Source organism: Sparus aurata, chromosome 16 (genome assembly GCF_900880675.1).
Source record: "Sparus aurata chromosome 16, fSpaAur1.1, whole genome shotgun sequence".
In the NCBI taxonomy this organism is placed as follows: Eukaryota; Metazoa; Chordata; class Actinopteri; order Spariformes; family Sparidae; genus Sparus; species Sparus aurata.
The window spans coordinates 10,500,212-10,518,087 of record NC_044202.1 but is presented as its reverse complement, the minus strand read 5'-3'; the positions used below and the strand labels follow the sequence as shown (position 1 = coordinate 10,518,087).

The window sequence follows — 17,876 nt, the reverse complement described above, 5'->3', positions numbered from 1 at the left end:
GTGTATGTTGTTAAAAATGATTCGGCATTTAAAAAATAAACATTTAACAAGGATTTTGGTTCTTTAGTTCAAACTTAGTCAAGTTATCTTTGAGAAATAACACAGCTGTCTCAGTAGGAACGGATGATACAACCTTGTGCTTGGGACGACTTTTAGGGACGTACCAATTCCGGAAGTCGGTCGCATACAGCGCGTTTTCGTTGTGTACATGCGTAGCCTGCCGTACGGCGGCACTTTACGCTCATGCTGAGATAAACTAAAAGGTAAGTGAGTTTACTTTATTATATATAAATATATGCGTACGACATTGGACTAACAGTAAAGTTACTGTCAAAAAAAATGTCTCTGTGTCGGCTTCAAACTGTTCAGAGAGCTAGTAATTAGCCTAGCTCATGTGATATTGAGAAACCGCTAACATTTGCTTACGATAACATACTATTTACCGCCGTTTTATGAAAGGTAGTATCTTATAGGAACGATGGCACCAATGTGACGTTTGTGGAAGTATCGGGAAGGCATTTGAGTAGCTATAATGTTTATAATTGCCCGCAAACAACTTCGAATCTATGAAGTTTTTAACCCTAGCTAGCTAACTTTGTCAGCACTGTTCTTGCTTATATTTTTCAGACATTTGGTCAGAATATAAAGTTAAATTCAAACCTGATTTGTGTTAATGAGTAGCTGTGATTACCTTCATACTATCCTATTTTCGCTCTTTTCCTCATAGTCGTCGTTGTAGCTGTTTTGAGATGGCCACCACTGAGAAAGAGACCCCAGCTAAGAAGGCTGCAGCGCCTTCTGTGTCCCAGATAAATGCTGAATATGTCACACAGGTAAAGTTAACTATTGTGTCCTTAAACTACACATGTGGTCCAGAACTGTATGTTGAAATACTGCAGTCAGTTTTGTACATTGATCCAGTAAGTCTGTATAGAGAACATTAATTCCACTTCCATAAAACAACAAATTACTGCATACTGTGTCATCCCACTACACGTCAAAAGTATTAATGTGTGTGATGGGGAGATGGAGGCAACTAGAAAGAATGTACATGTGGCTGATGACTAGAGTATTTGTTCTGTTACTCACATAATGTGCAGTCTTTGTTCAGAATTATCTCCTGCCTCGATGCTTCTCTATTTTTTATTAAACGCAAAGAGTATAAATCCAGTAACGCTCACAATTGTGCTGTTGAATGGGCTTTATGTATGGTCATTCTGCCGTGTTGACTCCTTTTGATGTTTTCCTCATCTCCTTTTTCAGCTGGCTAATAAATACTGGGCTCCTCATGCCAAGAATAAACTTCCCTTTGACCCTAAGGTGAGTTATGGGCACCACTGGATACACTGTATATATATATATTTTTTTTTTTACAAGCAAGTTGCAAAACTCATGTTCCACTATATATACTGCATTTAGCATAGCATTTGTAACATTGTTTTGGTTCTAACTAGAATGTCTTCTCAACATTTAGTTTGTCACAATTAAATAGTTAAGGTGTGCTATGTAGCCTACTGCTTGTCCAGTCTTTTAAAACACTGAGGGAATCATCCGTGTTTGCCCCTTAGAATTTTAACCTGCATTTCTGTTTGTTTAGGTTATGGAAGATGTTTATGAAAAAGAGATTCTCAAGTCTAAGTAAGTACACATTTTTTTTTATTTTTATTATTGCACAAAAGATTACATAAAGTCATACAATCAGGAGAGTCAAGAAGCCTTATACCAAAGACCCCCCCCCCCATCGCTTACAGAAAAAAAAAGTCAATAAAAATGAATATAATGTATGTTTGTAGTATGTTCAACTCTAACTGCTGTATTTAATCCAGTGAAAACATTTCATGTATATTTATCTCGCTCTATTGTGTTCTTTCCCGTCTATTCACAGATTTGCCATCAGAAAAATTATGCTCCTTGAGTTCAGGTGGGATATTTCACTTCTTATTCCCTCTTTTCTATCGAGCATTAATGAATTAACAGTGGTAACAAAGGTTGGTGAGTGGATATTCATCCTTTCGTTTTTTGGTTTAAATCTTTCAGCCAGTATCTTGAGAACTACCTTTGGGTGAACTACACTGCCAAGGTGTCTAGCAATGCCTACCTGATGTCCATTTGTTGCATCGTCAATGAGAAGTTCCGAGAGAATGTCCCAGCTTGGGAGGTAAGAAATGCGGTTCCTCATCTAAGTCTCGATTAATTCTCATTGACTTATGACCCAGCTTCTGAAGACTGTATGCCACTATCTCTATTGTTACCATTCAAACTAATGGCTTTCTACAAAACCTTTCTATCTTTTGTCAATCATCAGGTGTTCAAGAAGGAGCCAAACCATTTCCCATTCTTCTTCAAATGTGTGATGGAAGCTGTATTGGCGGGCGATGAAGCTGGCCTCACACTGAAAGAACAAACCGTTCTTTTGGTCTTCCTGGACCACTGCTTCAACAGTCTGGTAAGTAACACTACATTGACGTCCTTATTTCACTTTGGGAGTATTATGCTGCTGCCAGTCAGCTTAGATAATGAGTAAACTATTTACATGGTTTGAAGTATGATGACTTCTCTACACAGATGTATCTAGAAAGTTCTGTATTGCTTATCACAGCACCGTGGAAACAGCCCAGACAATATGAACCACCAACAAGAGCATTATTTGTAAACTTTTTATATACAAATTAAATTTATCATAGCAATTACAGTTAATGGACTTGGCCTGGGAGTACAATATACAGTTAAACAGTTGGAGTACTTACTTTACCATGGTATATTAATTTGCTGTGTCCAGGAACAGATTTAGTCAAATAAACTGAAAAATGGAAAGAAAACCAAGCTGTCAAATATTCAGTATTTCAAATAATGTCTACTGGGAACTGCATAAGAATTTAAATATTCAGGGTTTAGGTTTAGAATGGCTTCTTAATTGTGAAAGGGAAATTGTGAAGCTTTAAGTGGATGTTGTGTCCGTGTTAATGGCAATTATTTTCAATTAGAGCAATATATTTCTCAGTGGCTGCTATATTGACAGAAAAAGCTGAGTTCAAAGTACACTGTATTACCAAAAGTATTCACTCACCCATCCAAATAATTGAAATCAGGTGTTCCAATCACTTCCATGGCTACAGGTGTATAAAAGCTAGCACCTAGGCATGCAGACTGCTTCTACAAACATTTGTGAAAGAATGGGTCGCTCTCAGGAGCTCAGTGAATTCCAGCGTGGTACTGTGATAGGATGCCACCTGTGCACCAAGTCCAGTCGTGATAATTCCTTGCTCCTAAATATTGCACAGTTAGCTGTAACTGTCAGTGGTATTGTAACAAAGTGGAAGTGATTGTGAACGACAGCAACTCAGCCACGAAGTTGCAGTGTTGGCAGTGTTGTGCACTGATCTTACCTCTTTGTGTTGTACTGAGCTGTGTAGTACTGACGTAAATGGTCAAACAAATTAGTTGTGTTACCTCTCGAACACATGTTTGGTCAATATCATCCTTCTTGTAGCTGAAACAATTCCAGATAACTGACATTGCTTTTCTTTTTGGCACCAAGTCTTCGTTTTTGGTGATTTTCTCTTGTTCGTTGCTCATTTTTCAATATTGTTACAAGCAACTCACTCCATGTGCAGGGGCGTGGTCTGCTTGGCACACTGATTAAGAACTTATGTGATTGGTGGATCGTGCATGCAGAGTCTGCATGCACAGTGTGTGTCAGGTACCCTTGAAATTAGATGAGTTCATTTGCCTCCTACATAGGCTCTGCGATGTGACTACTGCGCACATGTACAACATGATGACAATGCTCAAACGATATATGGTGCAGCTCTACTTCATGGAATGGGTTTCCATGGCTGAGCAGCTGCATCCAAGCCATACATCAGCAAGTGCAATGTAAAGCGTCGGCTGCAGTGGTGTAAAGCACGCAGCCACTGGACTCTGGAGCAGTGGAGACGGTGACGAATCGTGCTTCTCCATCTAGCAATCTGATGGACGAGTCTGGGTTTGGCGGTTGCCAGGAGAACGGTGCTTTATCTGCATTGTGTCAAGTATAAAGTTTGGCGGAGGGGGGATTATGGTGTGGGGTTGTTTTTCAGGAGCTGGGCTTGGCCCCTTAGGTCCAGTGAAATGAACTCTGAATGCTTCAGCATACCAAGAGATGTTGGACAATTCCATGCTCCCAACTTTGTGGGAACAGTTTGGGGATGACCCCTTCCTGTTCCAACATGACTGTGCACCAGTGCACAAAGCAAGGTCCATAAAGACATGGAGAGAGAGTTGGGTGTGGATGAACTGGACTTGCCTGCAGAGTCCTGACTTCAACCCGATAGAACACCTTTGAGATGAATTAGAGCGGAAACTGAGTGCTAGGCCTTCCCCACCAACATCAGTGTGTGACCTCACAAATGCACTTCTGGAAGAATGGTCAAAAAATACCATAAACGCACTCCTAAACCTTGTGGAAAGCCTTCCCAGAAGAGTTGAAGCTGGTATAGCTGCAAAGGGTGGACTGACGTCATATTAAACCCTATAGATTAAGAATGGGATGTCACTAAAGTTCATATTCAAGTCAAGCCAGGTGAGCGAATACTTTTGGCAATATAGTGTATGTTCTTCTGCAGACACCAGTGGTTTGTTTGGTTTAAAGGAAAAACTACAAGCTATTCCAGCCTGGTTTTGTATCCCTCTGGGGAGCCAGGAGGCCTGCTGTCATTCATCATCAAGTTCTCTTGCTTATAAACTACCTACATTTCAAGTGGTTATGGCAGCCCTGAATGTGAGTACAGAGGATGTTGTACATTTTTGTGCGTAATGCATCCTAGTTCATGCAGGTAATCCAGCAGGATAACTCGGCTTTCTTTGTCAAAGTACAGGCACTAAAGAGTTTCATTGCTTCAGTTGACTGCATCTACCATCATCACTGATTTTACATCCACATTAAACAAGCCAAAGCACATTTTCCATGTAATCTAAGCAATGGCACAATGCCTTGTTGCAGGCAAGTTGGCAATTATTTATTATGTCCACTAGGTGGCAGTAGTAGACCAGCCAGTACAACTTGGGTCCGATTCCACCCATCTGTATCCTCTGCAGCCGCATTAAACCACGGGGAAGCACTGCAGATGTCTCACTTTAAAAATCTGCTGTGATAGCCTGCTGCACTTTGATTGTATCCTATAAAGGCCTCTAAATATTTTAGTTGCAGACTTTTATTAGGGGCTGATGTGTAATAAAAATCTGTCATACACGGTACAATCTGACATCTCTTTCCTTCTTTCATTCTCTATCTCTCTTTGTATGCCTCCCTCCCAGGAGGTAGATTTGATCAGAGAGCAGGTGCAGCAGCTCATCTCGCTGCCTATGTGGATGTGCCTCCTACCAGTAAGTTGTCTACCTATTATCTTTATTAAAGTTTCTCTGGTTGGTTAATGATGCACACCAAGTAATGACGTTGTTTGATAATTTTGTAGGACACATTCACCTCTTTGCTTTGACACTAATTTGTTTCTGTCATGTTTGCAGTCCAGACTCCAACACGAGCTGAAGAAAGTTCCAAAACTGCAGAAGTTCTGGAATCTAATCAAGAAGAAATTTGATAAGCTGGATGCTGAAGCAGCTGAGCTGTAATATTTTATTTCTTTGCTTGTGTGTTCAGATCTATACAGACGAGTAAATTATTTTTTGTTTCTAAGCTTCTTCTGATTTGCTTTCTTCATATCTTCCTCAGGGCCAAAAAAGAGAGGACCTTCCTCTCAGCTCTCATTAAAAAGTTTCTTGGAGTTCTGGGATCAATTCCACCATCAGGTAAACAGGAAAAAATACTGTTTATTTCCACTGGGATTTCATTGTGGTGCTGTGCACATCTGCTTCTCATGGAATTCCTTCAGCAAAAGAAATGCTTGTTAGATTTTGATCCTATTTAAAAAATCGTGTATCCCATGTGTGGATTTCTACCTCTAAATACTGAGTAAAATTAATGACCCAGATGACTCTCCCTGTGACTGTGGTCCCAAAGCAGGTCTCTACTTTTACCACTATGATTAATGTACTGAGGGGTTTTTAGAGCTTGCACAGTGTTAGAGAACACATCTCTTTAGTCCCGAGCCATATTGCCAGTTTGAAACACAATATTGCCCCTTTTCATTGCTATTTCAGTTGCAGTTACCACCCCTTCTTTCTTTCTGAGTCGTGCAGCCGCCGAAGGAGCATGTGCTCCAGCTGCCATACAGCCACGGGCACAGACTCCTGTGTTGTAATGCAGGCCGACACAGAGGCCCCCCACCTGGTTGCTAAAAACAGAACAAGCTTATTTGTGTGTTTAGGTAGAATTCAAACCTGACACAGTAGATCACAATCCAACGCCCAGCAGGATCCACATCACTCTAATGCTTGCTGCATGCCTCAACTTTAAGTGCACACACTCACACACAGGCACACGCACCGACATACTTAATGAGGGCTGAGGTCCCAGCGTGCTGCTGTGCTGGCATTGCATACTTCATAGTGAAGCTCAGACACTCAGCATGGCACCTCTGAGTTGTCCACATGCGTTTGCTATTTTCATGTCCGTGGTGATAGCTACAGTGTCTCCTTCCCACTGCTACGTCTTATCGTTCCCCATCTTTATTTGGCCTTGTTGTTCATATCATCATGTCTGCTTGTCTGTCAGATTGAGTTTGCCATCGACAACAAGCGTCCCCTGATCTGAAGTGAAGTGCTAACTTCCCTGATTTCACCCTTACTTCTCTTAGGGCCTGTATCCATGGACAAAGTGCACTACTGTGAGAGATTCATTGAGCTCATGATTGATTTGGAGGTAAGACACATCATTTGCCATTTTTATGCCCTAGATTGGATTGCTGTATTGGAAATTTACAGTGTGAGATGATGCACTCAATCATTACACAGACTAGTCAGACCCTCAGAGTGTAGAGCTATAGTGTATTTGCTTAATCATGGTGTCCTGATGAAGGAAGCAGTGCAGACATCCATTTCTGCAGAGCTCATTTGCTTTTTGTCCTTCACATTTATAGCTAACTCAGGTCAACAGACAGTGGATAATTGTTGACTCTCGGCTCCACTCAATGCGTCTCTGTCACTGCTGTCTGCAAAGCTGTGCAGCATTTGAAGCACTAGTCTTTGATTGCAGTATGAGCGGTTATTTTCAGCCTTATGGCTTTTGACATCTGGTGAAAGGCGTGAAGTTATGAGCAGTCTGTGTCTGCTGGACAGATGGAGCGATGGAGGAAAAACATGTTTGCTTTGTTTTATCAACCATTTTTAAGTTAACAACATCCTGTTATGAATTCATTACCTCCACCAAGGACATTAGGTTTTCATCCGTGTCCATTTGTTGGTTGGTTGTTAGCAGTATTACACAAAAACTACTCGGCAGTGTTCCCTGAAACTTAGACGGGGTGTTTGCCCAGAATAGACCCCATTAACTTTTGAACCAGTTAATGTATTTTTGGTCATTTTTCAAGGGAAAAAAATTCAAATTATTTGATTCCAGCTTTTTAAATGTGAATTATTTCCGTTTCTTACTCCTTTTATGTGAGTCAACTGAACATTTTTGGGTTGTGGAAAAAACAAAAAATATGAGTAAGTCATCTTGGGTTTGGGAAACATTAATCACCATTTTCTAACATTTTATGGACTAAACTAATTAAGTAATCAAGAAAATAATGGCTGTATTTATGCAGTGGAGTCTATTCTAAGTTTGGATTCATGGTGCATTTTCAATCAACTCTACACTTGCAGAGTATAACTTGGCATTCTCAGAGTGATGAAATGGCTCATAAAATGAGGAACCTTTATGAACTATCATCGTATTGGTTCATTTACAAGATTTCATTAAGGGAAATAGAGTTTGACACGATGTTTCACGGAGGAAGCTTTGCCAGTGAGGTTGTCTTAAGTGAAGACACAATGTCACATAAGATTGTTGCCCGTGCAGATCTCCTGTTACCAGCGAAGGAGCTCAATAGATTTCATCTGGCTGCCTGCTGACAGGCTGGCCTTGCTGTTCCTGGCAGCGGCTAGTGGCCGGCCAGCTGACGGTCTCTAGAGACATCTTCTGTCCTTCAAGCGCTATCCTTTTACAAAGCCTCAGTTGCTTGAAATCCATACCTCCCCTCTCTGATGACGACCTGAAAATTAATGCAGGGAACAAAAGATCCCCGTTTTCATGGCTGTTTCTTGCCTGCTGTCAGGACTGTATTGAGATCAAAGATGGCAGTTGGATATCAAGGTATCTCCTCTCTCAGTGTCACTTGCTGCACCTGCTGCCTTTGAAGAGCAATTTTCAATTAATAAAATAATAGATTTTTTCATTTTGTTGGTGTTTTGTAGTTCCATATCCCATATCATATTTCACAATGCAGATTTCTTTCCGGGTATTTCTTCTCTTTCAGCCTTTGTAATTTGATAGATTGAAGTCCATTTTTGTTCCGTGTACACCAGTCATTCTCTCATTCAGACTGTCAGCTTATCACCATGTTGAGTATTTCTTTCTTGCATCACTACCAAAGCAGCGCTGTTGTCTCATTTTGACAAGTTTCCTCTGTACTTGCCTTCATGTCACGCATGTGTGCTACAACAAGCAAATAAATAACAGCTATAGAGGTAGCTGAGCCTGTTTTTTTCCCCTTTATCTTCACATCATACTGCCAGTTTGCCTTGTTTCCTTGCTGCTCTACCATTCAAAATTACCTCAAGACAAGAAAAGACCATGGATCAATAAGATGTATGGATAATCGTGGTCCAGATGCTGGGAAATGTGGTTGTTGTTAAGTCAATTGATTCATTTGACCCCTGAGAGATGTCTGTTCATACAATACCTAATTTGTTTTTTCTGTGATGGAGGAGCTATTTTTCCTGCAAATCAAGAAAAACTGGTAACTTTCTTAAGTATTCAAGTTCTATCAACTGAATTCACCCTGCATATTTTATTCTACTAAAAATATTCCTGTTACAGAGAAATTGTGAGATGGTCAGGTATTTTAGCCACAACTGTCAGCAATATAGTCCAGTGCTGTCAACAAGGTGTCCTGTGTGTCCAGGCCCTGCTGCCCACCAGGCGTTGGTTCAACACCCTGCTGGATGACTCTCACTTGGTGGTCAGCTGCCACCTGTCCAGCCTCGCCCACAGAGAGAAGGAGGGACACCTCTTCTGCCAGGTACAGCACACTGGAATCAGGGTTGTGTATGCACTTGAAATGATTGTACGCTCACACACTGAGATGCAAACTAACTAACTTGTATTACTGCCTTTTGTCTTTTCTGTAGTTGCTGGACATGCTAAAGTTCTACACAGGATTTGAGATAAATGATCAGACAGGAAACGCCCTGACAGAGAAGGAGATGACCACTCTGCACTATGACAGAATCACCTCCCTGCAGGTATGTACTGGAGAGGCATGATCTTTTCCAGGTCTGTTTTGGTTCTGTAGTTGTTTTACACCGTTCACGATTTTCTTTACTGATCTCTTTGGACGTTATTGTGCATCTGGAGTAGGTCTGCGGTGGGAGAGAGCAAAATTAGTACAAAATAATTCTGCCATCTACAGTACCAAATCTGACTTTTGTAGTTATGATAATAGACGTCAGGATTTCCCCTTTCACAATGTTTATCCATAATTACTTTTTAACCTGCTTTTCCTGGGCAAGGCAGCTTGGCATCTGCAGCGTTTTCCCATAGAGATTGTGTGTGTTTGAACATCGCTCTAAGTGTTTTTGTCTGTGTTTTCTGTTTTGCAGAGGGCAGCTTTTGCTCATTTCCCAGAGTTGCAAGACTTTGCTCTGTCCAGCGTAGCAGCAGTAGACACTCGTGAATCCTTGACCAAACAGTTCGGGCATCTCAGGTAAATCATAACATCCAGAATTAATCATGAGCAACTTGTGCACTTGCAGCTTGGCAGTGCACAGATGGAGGGATGTGGTGGGAGGGTATGCATGATTGGACTGAGTACAATTACAGTGTGTTGTAACTGTTAATACCCAAATGCTGTTGCACCAGAGTGTTGTTTGTGCTAACACGGATTTGAAAATCTACTGCATGTCTAGTTAGAGGTGGCTCACCCTGTTTGCTCTTTTTACCAACTATATTTACTTTATTTCCTTATGGAACATACCATCATTTATGAAAGTCTGTGGCAAAGAGTTTCGTACAAACAAACCTTCCAAAACATATCAGCACACCTACAGATCTGTTCTAATTGAGTTTCTTCATCACAAAAACATACAAGCCCCAGTTTAAGTACATGCTGACTATCCCACCGATCGTGATCTGTGTTGCAGTATAGCATCAGCACCACCGTTGCTGCCTGACTTCCCTGCTAAATGGCAGCTAGTGAGCCCTTGAACAGGCAGCTGGTACCAGCCAGAGAGCGCGGCACGCCTCATTAATTTAATCGATTTGCAGTGGCTTGAGAATAAACTCTTTGAACAGCTGTGTTTGTCAGATCATATTAGCGCGCCAAAGAGCCAAAAAGCACCCTCGCTTTGATGAACTGGCCTGTGTGTGTGTTTTTTTTGTTGTTTTTTTAAACTTGTACACATGCTAAAGGAAGTGAAGAGACATTGATTTATCAGTTCTTTGCAATACCTTCAGGGTGTCTAACTTTTTGGCATTTCATATCTTAATGGAACGTTTTTTAATTATTGATTGGTGTTTTTAGAGGTATTGTTTTGGCTCCACAGCACTCTGACAATGAGTGACTGATGACTTATTTATTTGTGTATGGTGCCATTATTAGTCGTGATTTCTCTGAGGTGTTGGAACAACACAAATTTCCTCTTTGCAGTCAATGTTTGTATATCCATCACCCTCTCCTTGGTGGATTATAAATGCTTTAAAACCCAATCTAAGTTTCTTTGAGTCAGGCAGAGGGCTATGAGCCACGCTGGGCTGAATCAGGTACCGACTTAGATGAACCATTTCATGTATTTCTAGAAGCTCTGCTCCTTTCCTCAGAATTAGGGTTTTGAATATAGCAGGAACCGCATTGTTCCCTGCTCCCGCAACTGTCACCAAAGCAGCTCCTGGGTAACTCCAAATATGCCGATCAGATTTAACGAGGCACTTTTCATCCAAACAACTCACGCTAATGCCAGTTTATTCCAGCTGCACTACCCACGGGCTAAGCTCCCAGTCACCCGCCGCTCTGAATTTATCCGCTAAGTCCCCCAAACACACAAACGCAGCATTATTGCATAGCCTGTCCACACATATGCGCGCGCGCGCACGCACACACACACACACACACACACACACACACACACTCACATATGCACACACAGACGCACTTATTTCAGTTACATAAAACATGTTGAGTGTCATATCAGGCCAAAGTAAATGAATTGACTACAAGATCAAAGAGTATGCATCACTTTGAAATGCTAGCAGAAATTGAAGAGAGTCATCACTACTGGAAATGTCAAAATAATTGGTGTAATTAGTTCTGTGGATTAGTTCTTCAGTGTTGGGCTGTCACTGGAAAGGGTGTTTCCATTTTATGTTCACTTTATTTAAGAATGCACAATGTTCATTGGTTAACATGATCACTTGTGTCCATCATGTAAATGTGCCAGATATATTTTTATCTGCAATCCATGGCAACTTGATGGTTGTACACATATAAAAACACATAACCATATACAAATAGTAAAACAATGACATGACCAAATGGCACATAAAAACATTAAAGAAAACCTGCAAAGCCTCATAGGTATAGTCAATTTGTAAATAATGACACTTCTCCATATTATGACCGTATGTTTCATTGTCCATTAACCACTGATGTATAGTTGTGGAGAAGGAGTTGACAGATGTGGTTATTGGTAATATTGCACTTAAGGGCAATTTTGAAGCACTTGTACTTGAGTATTTCTAATTGCTGCTTCTAGAATGGGTCCAGGGGTTAAGTTATCGTCACTTCAATTTCCGCCATAAGAAATACAGTGACCTTATATAACTATGGTCATGTGTTTCATAAACTTTCTAAAATGAAATATCTTAAAGCAAAATTCTTATCAGATGGGGGACCTTGGGACCAATCTTTACCAAATTGGGGTCATGGTCTAATTTGTGCCTTTTGTATTGGGCCTTTACATGAAAAAGTTTGCTGCTTTAAACTTCACTCCACTACACTTTGAAGGCAAATGTTGTAATTTTTACACCACTTCATTTATTAAAAAACTTTACTTTGCAGATTCAGATTAGTCACTGTTGATAGGCTTTCCCCTGAAAGTGTCCTTAACTGACCAGGTAATGTCTTCTGTAATTTGCTGTTTTTTTCCTTGCACATCAGCTTAATAGAATTGCTTACTCAAAATCTGAACAAAACAGCCCTCATACTATAGAGTAAACTTGCTGTAGACCAGTTTCTATCATGTCCCCCATCCTTACCTTACCCTGCCAGTAGCTCAGCTGTCAGTCATGACCTGGTCCAGTCATCTCCATTACTCAGAGTGACTTGTTGTGCTGCTGTTATTTTGTTGCTAAGGGAAGGAATGTCCACATGACCTATGGCAGGTCATCCTCTGGGCCACCAGACTGCAACATTGGCAGAATTGCAACCCCACTGCCCAAGCGTGGCATCACAAGTAGCAGAGTGCATGCACATACACGGATACAGTCGCTCAGTGCCACGTGTGGCTGTCAAGAGCTGTCACAATGTGTCCAGGCCTTGTCCTTCGTTGTGTACCAGACCCTGCCTTTGTCACACTGTGTCAGCCTGATTAAACAGGTCTGTATGCAGAGAGCCATGCCTCAGCTTTCCGAGATGGAGATGGGCTTTGATTTTTCATAATCCTGTCGCATCAGTGCGCCCTGGCCCCTTAACACACACATGCTGACAGGGCAGGAGTGCAGTGTCAAAGCAAACGGAAGTATTGCTTTGTGCCGCAGTGCTAACGAGCACAAAGAATTTGATATGGCTGTGTATCTTAACACACTCAGTGTTGTTGCATTTACCATTTGAAAAATGTTCAGGAGGGAGGTGTCCCAAAAAACAGGCTGACCTACTCGTGATTTATTTTGATAAATTTGGTGCACCAAAGTAATGACATATAGTCAGAATGTTAGTTTTAATCATTGTGAAATGAATAAACATCAGATTGTCCCAGTCTTAATCTTAATCTCCACCATTTCAGTCATTACCAAATCATTGTCATTGGACAGCAATTAGTTATTATCTGCATATTGTCATCCTGCTCTGGATAAGAGCGTCAGCTAAATGTGTCATTTGCAAATGCAGATTTTCTAGCTGACTAACCACTTGTGTCTCATCTTTTTCCATAGTCCCAATACACTCCACCAGGTGGCCTCGTATCTGTGTCTGCTGCCAGAGCTGCCGGAAGGGCAGGACACCCCCTATGAGAAGGTGGTTCTCTTGGAGCTGCTGGTAAGTGCAGTCTTGGCTATTGTGAAATTGTCATTGCAGGCATTTGAGTTCTTCAGTCTTTGCAGCAGTTATCTGATTTTTGGGAGACAGCAATAGCATTTAGAATTGACAAGTAAATACTCTATTGGGTGTCTTGCATACCATACAATGGGATGTAATAAACAATGAGGAATAATCTGCTTCAGTATAGTAGTACAGTGGCACACTTTTCTGTTCTAAAACTATGAATTTGGACCATATTTTATATAATAGTTACAAAGTATAATCCTGATCCTATTTACCAAATATTAATAATAATTATAATTAAATATCTATCAATATTTATTGCCCCTGACATTTAAATTAAGCGGATGGAATTCCCTCAGTTGTTTGCGAGAATAAAGCAATACCTTTGGCACTATGTGCTTATCAACTGGCAATATTAAGATGCATAATTTGTCTTGGTGCACCTCTACAAACAATGTGGGTGATCAGTTACTATCCAGAACAATAACTGGCCAGTCAGCGCTATGGTATATTGGGTTTTAAAGTCATTAATTTAAGCTCTCGACCTTGGAAAACGTAGTATCCCCTCTTCACAGCCGGTCCCTCTTGAATTCGCCTTCTAATCCAATTACGGCTTTATGTAGGCATGTGTGTGGCGTGGGGTGACTTGAAGATGGAGAGCCATGTTTATTTATTTATTTTTTTAATATCTCTTAAAAAGCTGGAGCTAGTTTGATTGTGCACTCTGGTTCCCCTTTCCTCGCTCTTTCAATTTTTTAAAAACTCCTCCAGGATACTACTGGACCCTTGTCCTGCTAGTCTTCCCAATACACACTCACACATGCGCTGAAGACCTCTTCATCAAAGTGGGTGTTTCAAGGCTGTTCGGCGGTTAGTCATAATTACCCACTCAGACCCTCCCAGGGTCCTCTCCGAGAAGCAGCGGAGAAGAGCTGTTTCATAATTATCTGATTAGATTGTTGCAGGAGACAATGTCAGGGGACTCATTTGTGTGTGCCTGAGGTTGCCCCAACAACCGACATCTCTGACCATGTGGGTCAATAGGAAGGGGCCACGGGACTAGAACTCTGCCACGCGGTAGCAAAACAGTCGTACTCGCTGCAGATAACATGCTCATGAATACGCTCACGGAGAAGGAACTGTTCTTTTCGAAATATATAATTGTGCCAATGTTAGGCTTGTTTAGGCTGTTTACCTTCTCTGGTGGAACAGATGAGCTGGTTTGTATTCAAGCAGATAGCACTCCCCTTGAGTTGTAATAGTAAATAACTTATGTAACTTGTGTTTTGTCCCTCCAGAAGAGCAAAAACACTGTGGCCAAAATGAGTGTGTGCATCAGCAACACCTCGGTAGGACAGATGAGTACAAAGAGTACAGATACGTTCAGAGAATAATGCAGTTTCAAAGAGGGACAGTCACACACCAGACTAGAAGAGACATGTATGTTAGAGAACAACAGATGCAGAGAACTAGAATAGCAGTCAGTAGAGCTTATACCTCCACCAAAGCTCAACCCTCCCCTTTAATTCAATCAATGCTAACCACTGTATCCATATATTTTCTGCAAATTTTTAAGCACACACACTATCGTTGGCCAACTGAGGTTTAGCAGCAGAACTGCATCGAGGATGTCAAGTGATTAAAGGCTTCAGTTAAACCAGACGGTTGCTGTTGGTATGATGTAACTGGTTTCTTTAGCAACCTGATTTTGTGGAAATGTTTTCTTCTTCATTCCCTTGTCCATCTTCTAGTAACGGATAACTAAGGTAAAGATCCTAGACACTGAGCCAAACAGGCAGAGGGGCATTCGTTCATTAACCCAATTTCTATTTGTCTGTGTCTTTGTCCTCTCTGTTTGTCACATACACAGGTGTCACGTCATGAACGCAGAATCTCTCAGATTGAGCAACTTAACCAGATGCCCCTTTATCCAACAGAGAAGATAATCTGGGATGAGAACATCGTCCCGACAGAGTACTACTCAGGCGAAGGTGCGTGTGGCATATGTGATTGTGTTTGTGTCGGGTTAAGGTGCACTAGAGCACACATGCTATGCTCAGTGTCTAGTCAGTGTCTCAGTGTACACCCACACACACCCTTTGTTATCCCTTATCCTGAGGGCACTCATCTGGCACTGAATTGGCACCTCTCTTGGGGAATCCTCTTTAGATGGCAAGGACACCTTCAATTACTCGCAAACCACTGACCATTTAAGCGGCGTCCCTTAAGCATACTACTATTTGGCTGGACCAATAGTTTGTTGTTTGAGCTACAATGTACACAGATGATAATTGAGAGATGTCTTCGTACAACTTTGACAATTCAAAATCTTTTGTAATTGTTTTGGAAAAGTATATCTTAAGACCTAATGGACTAACTGTAAGTGTGCATGTATGTTATTACTCACACATTTAGATTATTATTCATATTATTCACTGTCTGTCTATTCGTCTGTTTGTCTCAGGCTGTCTAGCACTACCCAAGCTGAATCTCCAGTTCCTGACCCTGCACGACTACCTGTTGAGGAACTTCAACCTCTTTCGTCTGGAGTCCACGTATGAGATCAGACAGGACATAGAAGATGTTGTATGGCGTATGAAACCATGGTGAGATGTCCTTGTTTATGTAAAGCTACAGGAAACTTTCTCTGATGCTTCATCACATAATATTAGGGGTGTCACTTTTTCAATTTGAATTTCTATCTTTTGTCGTTTATTGTCAAATCCCTGAAAGATGGGATTTTTTTTTTTTTTAACTCAAGAGTCTTTGCTCTTGGTGAATACTATTTGATTTTGCTCATCTCTAACCTGCAAAAAGCCACCACGATTAAGTCAAACTGTTGTTGTAAAATACCCCATTCTTTTTAAAGATATTTGAAAATGTAAATAGCAGTTATCAGGTCATGAAAACAATGATCTGTTGATCTTTGCAAATACAGATGTAAAGCAATCTCATAGCAGTCTGCACAGCAAAAAATAAAACAAGTTTAATAATCATATACTCCATATTTTCAAAATGAGAAATGCCGGGAATGGATACTCAAGAGGATGTGGTAAAAGTTTAATGTGGACTAATAAAAGTTAGAATAAGATGAAAAAATTTGACATCACATTGAACTTACAGGTTCTGAGTTTGAAATAGGATTCTAGCACACACACCGATTAGCATCTCTGGTTTCTTTGTATACCTAAGTAGAACAAATTCCGACCATTAGCTCAGCTCCAGCATAATTTGTCTCTTGACTTCAATGAATGAAGATTCTTATCCTCTGTCTACCTCTCGCTTGGTGGCATGGAACAGTGATAATATTTTATTAAAGGACTGTGACATTTGGTACACCATATTTGGAAACCCATTGCTTAACATAATAAGTGCTCCCATTATGTCAAGTGTTGTAGCAACTTGCTTGTCGTTTCCTGCAAAAGTAAATAAGTAAGCAGTGGTGCCATGTGCTGCCCTAAATCCAACTGATTTCAATCTTGACGACAGCCCACAGCGCCTGTCTAACTTCTTGTTGTCTGTCCCTTTGCACAGGCAGTCGGAGTATGGTGGGGCCGTATTTGGAGGCTGGGCCAGGATGGCTCAGATGATCACTGCTTTCTCCATAGTAGAGGTTGCTAAGCCCAAAATTGGAGAGAGCTGGCCTGCCCGTGTGCGAGCTGACGTTACTGTTAATCTCAATGTGCAAGATCATATCAAGCATGAGTGGGAAGGTAATATCATGTGTGTCTGTCCTTTTCTGGGGAGGAAATTGTCTGTCCACCATTTGTATTATATATTTACATTTCCTATTCTAATCTCTTTCACTCACAAAGAATAATGGAATGGAAAGTAACAAAAAAAAATTACTTGATCACCAAAAACATCCTCACAAACATTTGGACTATTACACCTCCCTACCTTCCTCTTTCATTCTTCCTCGCTACACCTTTTCTTTTCCTCCTTTGTCTCTTACTGTGTCTTCTAACAGTCCTCAGTTAAGCAGTTTATAACCTCCATAAAGTCTTCCCTCACCTCTCTTTTTCATCCCATTGGGCCTTGACTCATGACCCTTACCTGCCACGTGTCTCTTAGAAGACATGCTGTTTCTGTGTAGCTTCCACCACCGAGCCTCTTTGTTTTATTTTCTGATCGTTTTTCCCCCTCTATTTTCTCTATGCGGCTGATAAGAGCACTGTAGATAATGTTAACAGGAGCTTGTCAGCCTTGAAAGATATTGATTCACTGGGACATAGAAAGCACAACGAAGCCATTTGCTATAGCTCTCCAGAGAAAGATGTAGGATATGTTCACACTCCGATGTATGCCAATTGTGTATTGCACTAATTAATATAGAAAATAAATGGGTTCTTTCATTGGGCAAGTGGTGCAGAAGTAATGGGAGGGATAACTGGATATTTAAAAAAGATAACTTAATGTATCCCAAATCGATGTTTTCACTTTCTTCATACCCGCTTTTATCTTCTTTTTTTTTTTTGTAAT

At 40.9% G+C, this 17,876-nt stretch overlaps 1 protein-coding gene across 1 annotated transcript in view; it reads left to right on the top strand.

Annotated features, from left to right (window-relative positions):
* Positions 1–126: 126 nt before the first annotated feature.
* The window catches only part of aqr (aquarius intron-binding spliceosomal factor), a 52,944-nt gene continuing 35,194 nt past the window's right edge, over positions 127–17,876 (top strand). Inside the window, exons 1-18 of the mRNA XM_030391563.1 lie at positions 127–263; positions 728–833; positions 1,264–1,320; positions 1,598–1,638; positions 1,886–1,921; positions 2,038–2,158; positions 2,306–2,446; positions 5,296–5,364; positions 5,506–5,606; positions 5,711–5,787; positions 6,735–6,799; positions 9,045–9,161; positions 9,271–9,384; positions 9,742–9,845; positions 13,286–13,388; positions 15,265–15,385; positions 15,859–16,000; positions 16,929–17,107. Coding sequence (XP_030247423.1) covers positions 750–833; positions 1,264–1,320; positions 1,598–1,638; positions 1,886–1,921; positions 2,038–2,158; positions 2,306–2,446; positions 5,296–5,364; positions 5,506–5,606; positions 5,711–5,787; positions 6,735–6,799; positions 9,045–9,161; positions 9,271–9,384; positions 9,742–9,845; positions 13,286–13,388; positions 15,265–15,385; positions 15,859–16,000; positions 16,929–17,107 — 1,672 coding nt within the window. The 5' untranslated portion in view covers positions 127–263; positions 728–749. The remainder of the gene's footprint in view (positions 264–727; positions 834–1,263; positions 1,321–1,597; positions 1,639–1,885; positions 1,922–2,037; positions 2,159–2,305; positions 2,447–5,295; positions 5,365–5,505; positions 5,607–5,710; positions 5,788–6,734; positions 6,800–9,044; positions 9,162–9,270; positions 9,385–9,741; positions 9,846–13,285; positions 13,389–15,264; positions 15,386–15,858; positions 16,001–16,928; positions 17,108–17,876) is intronic.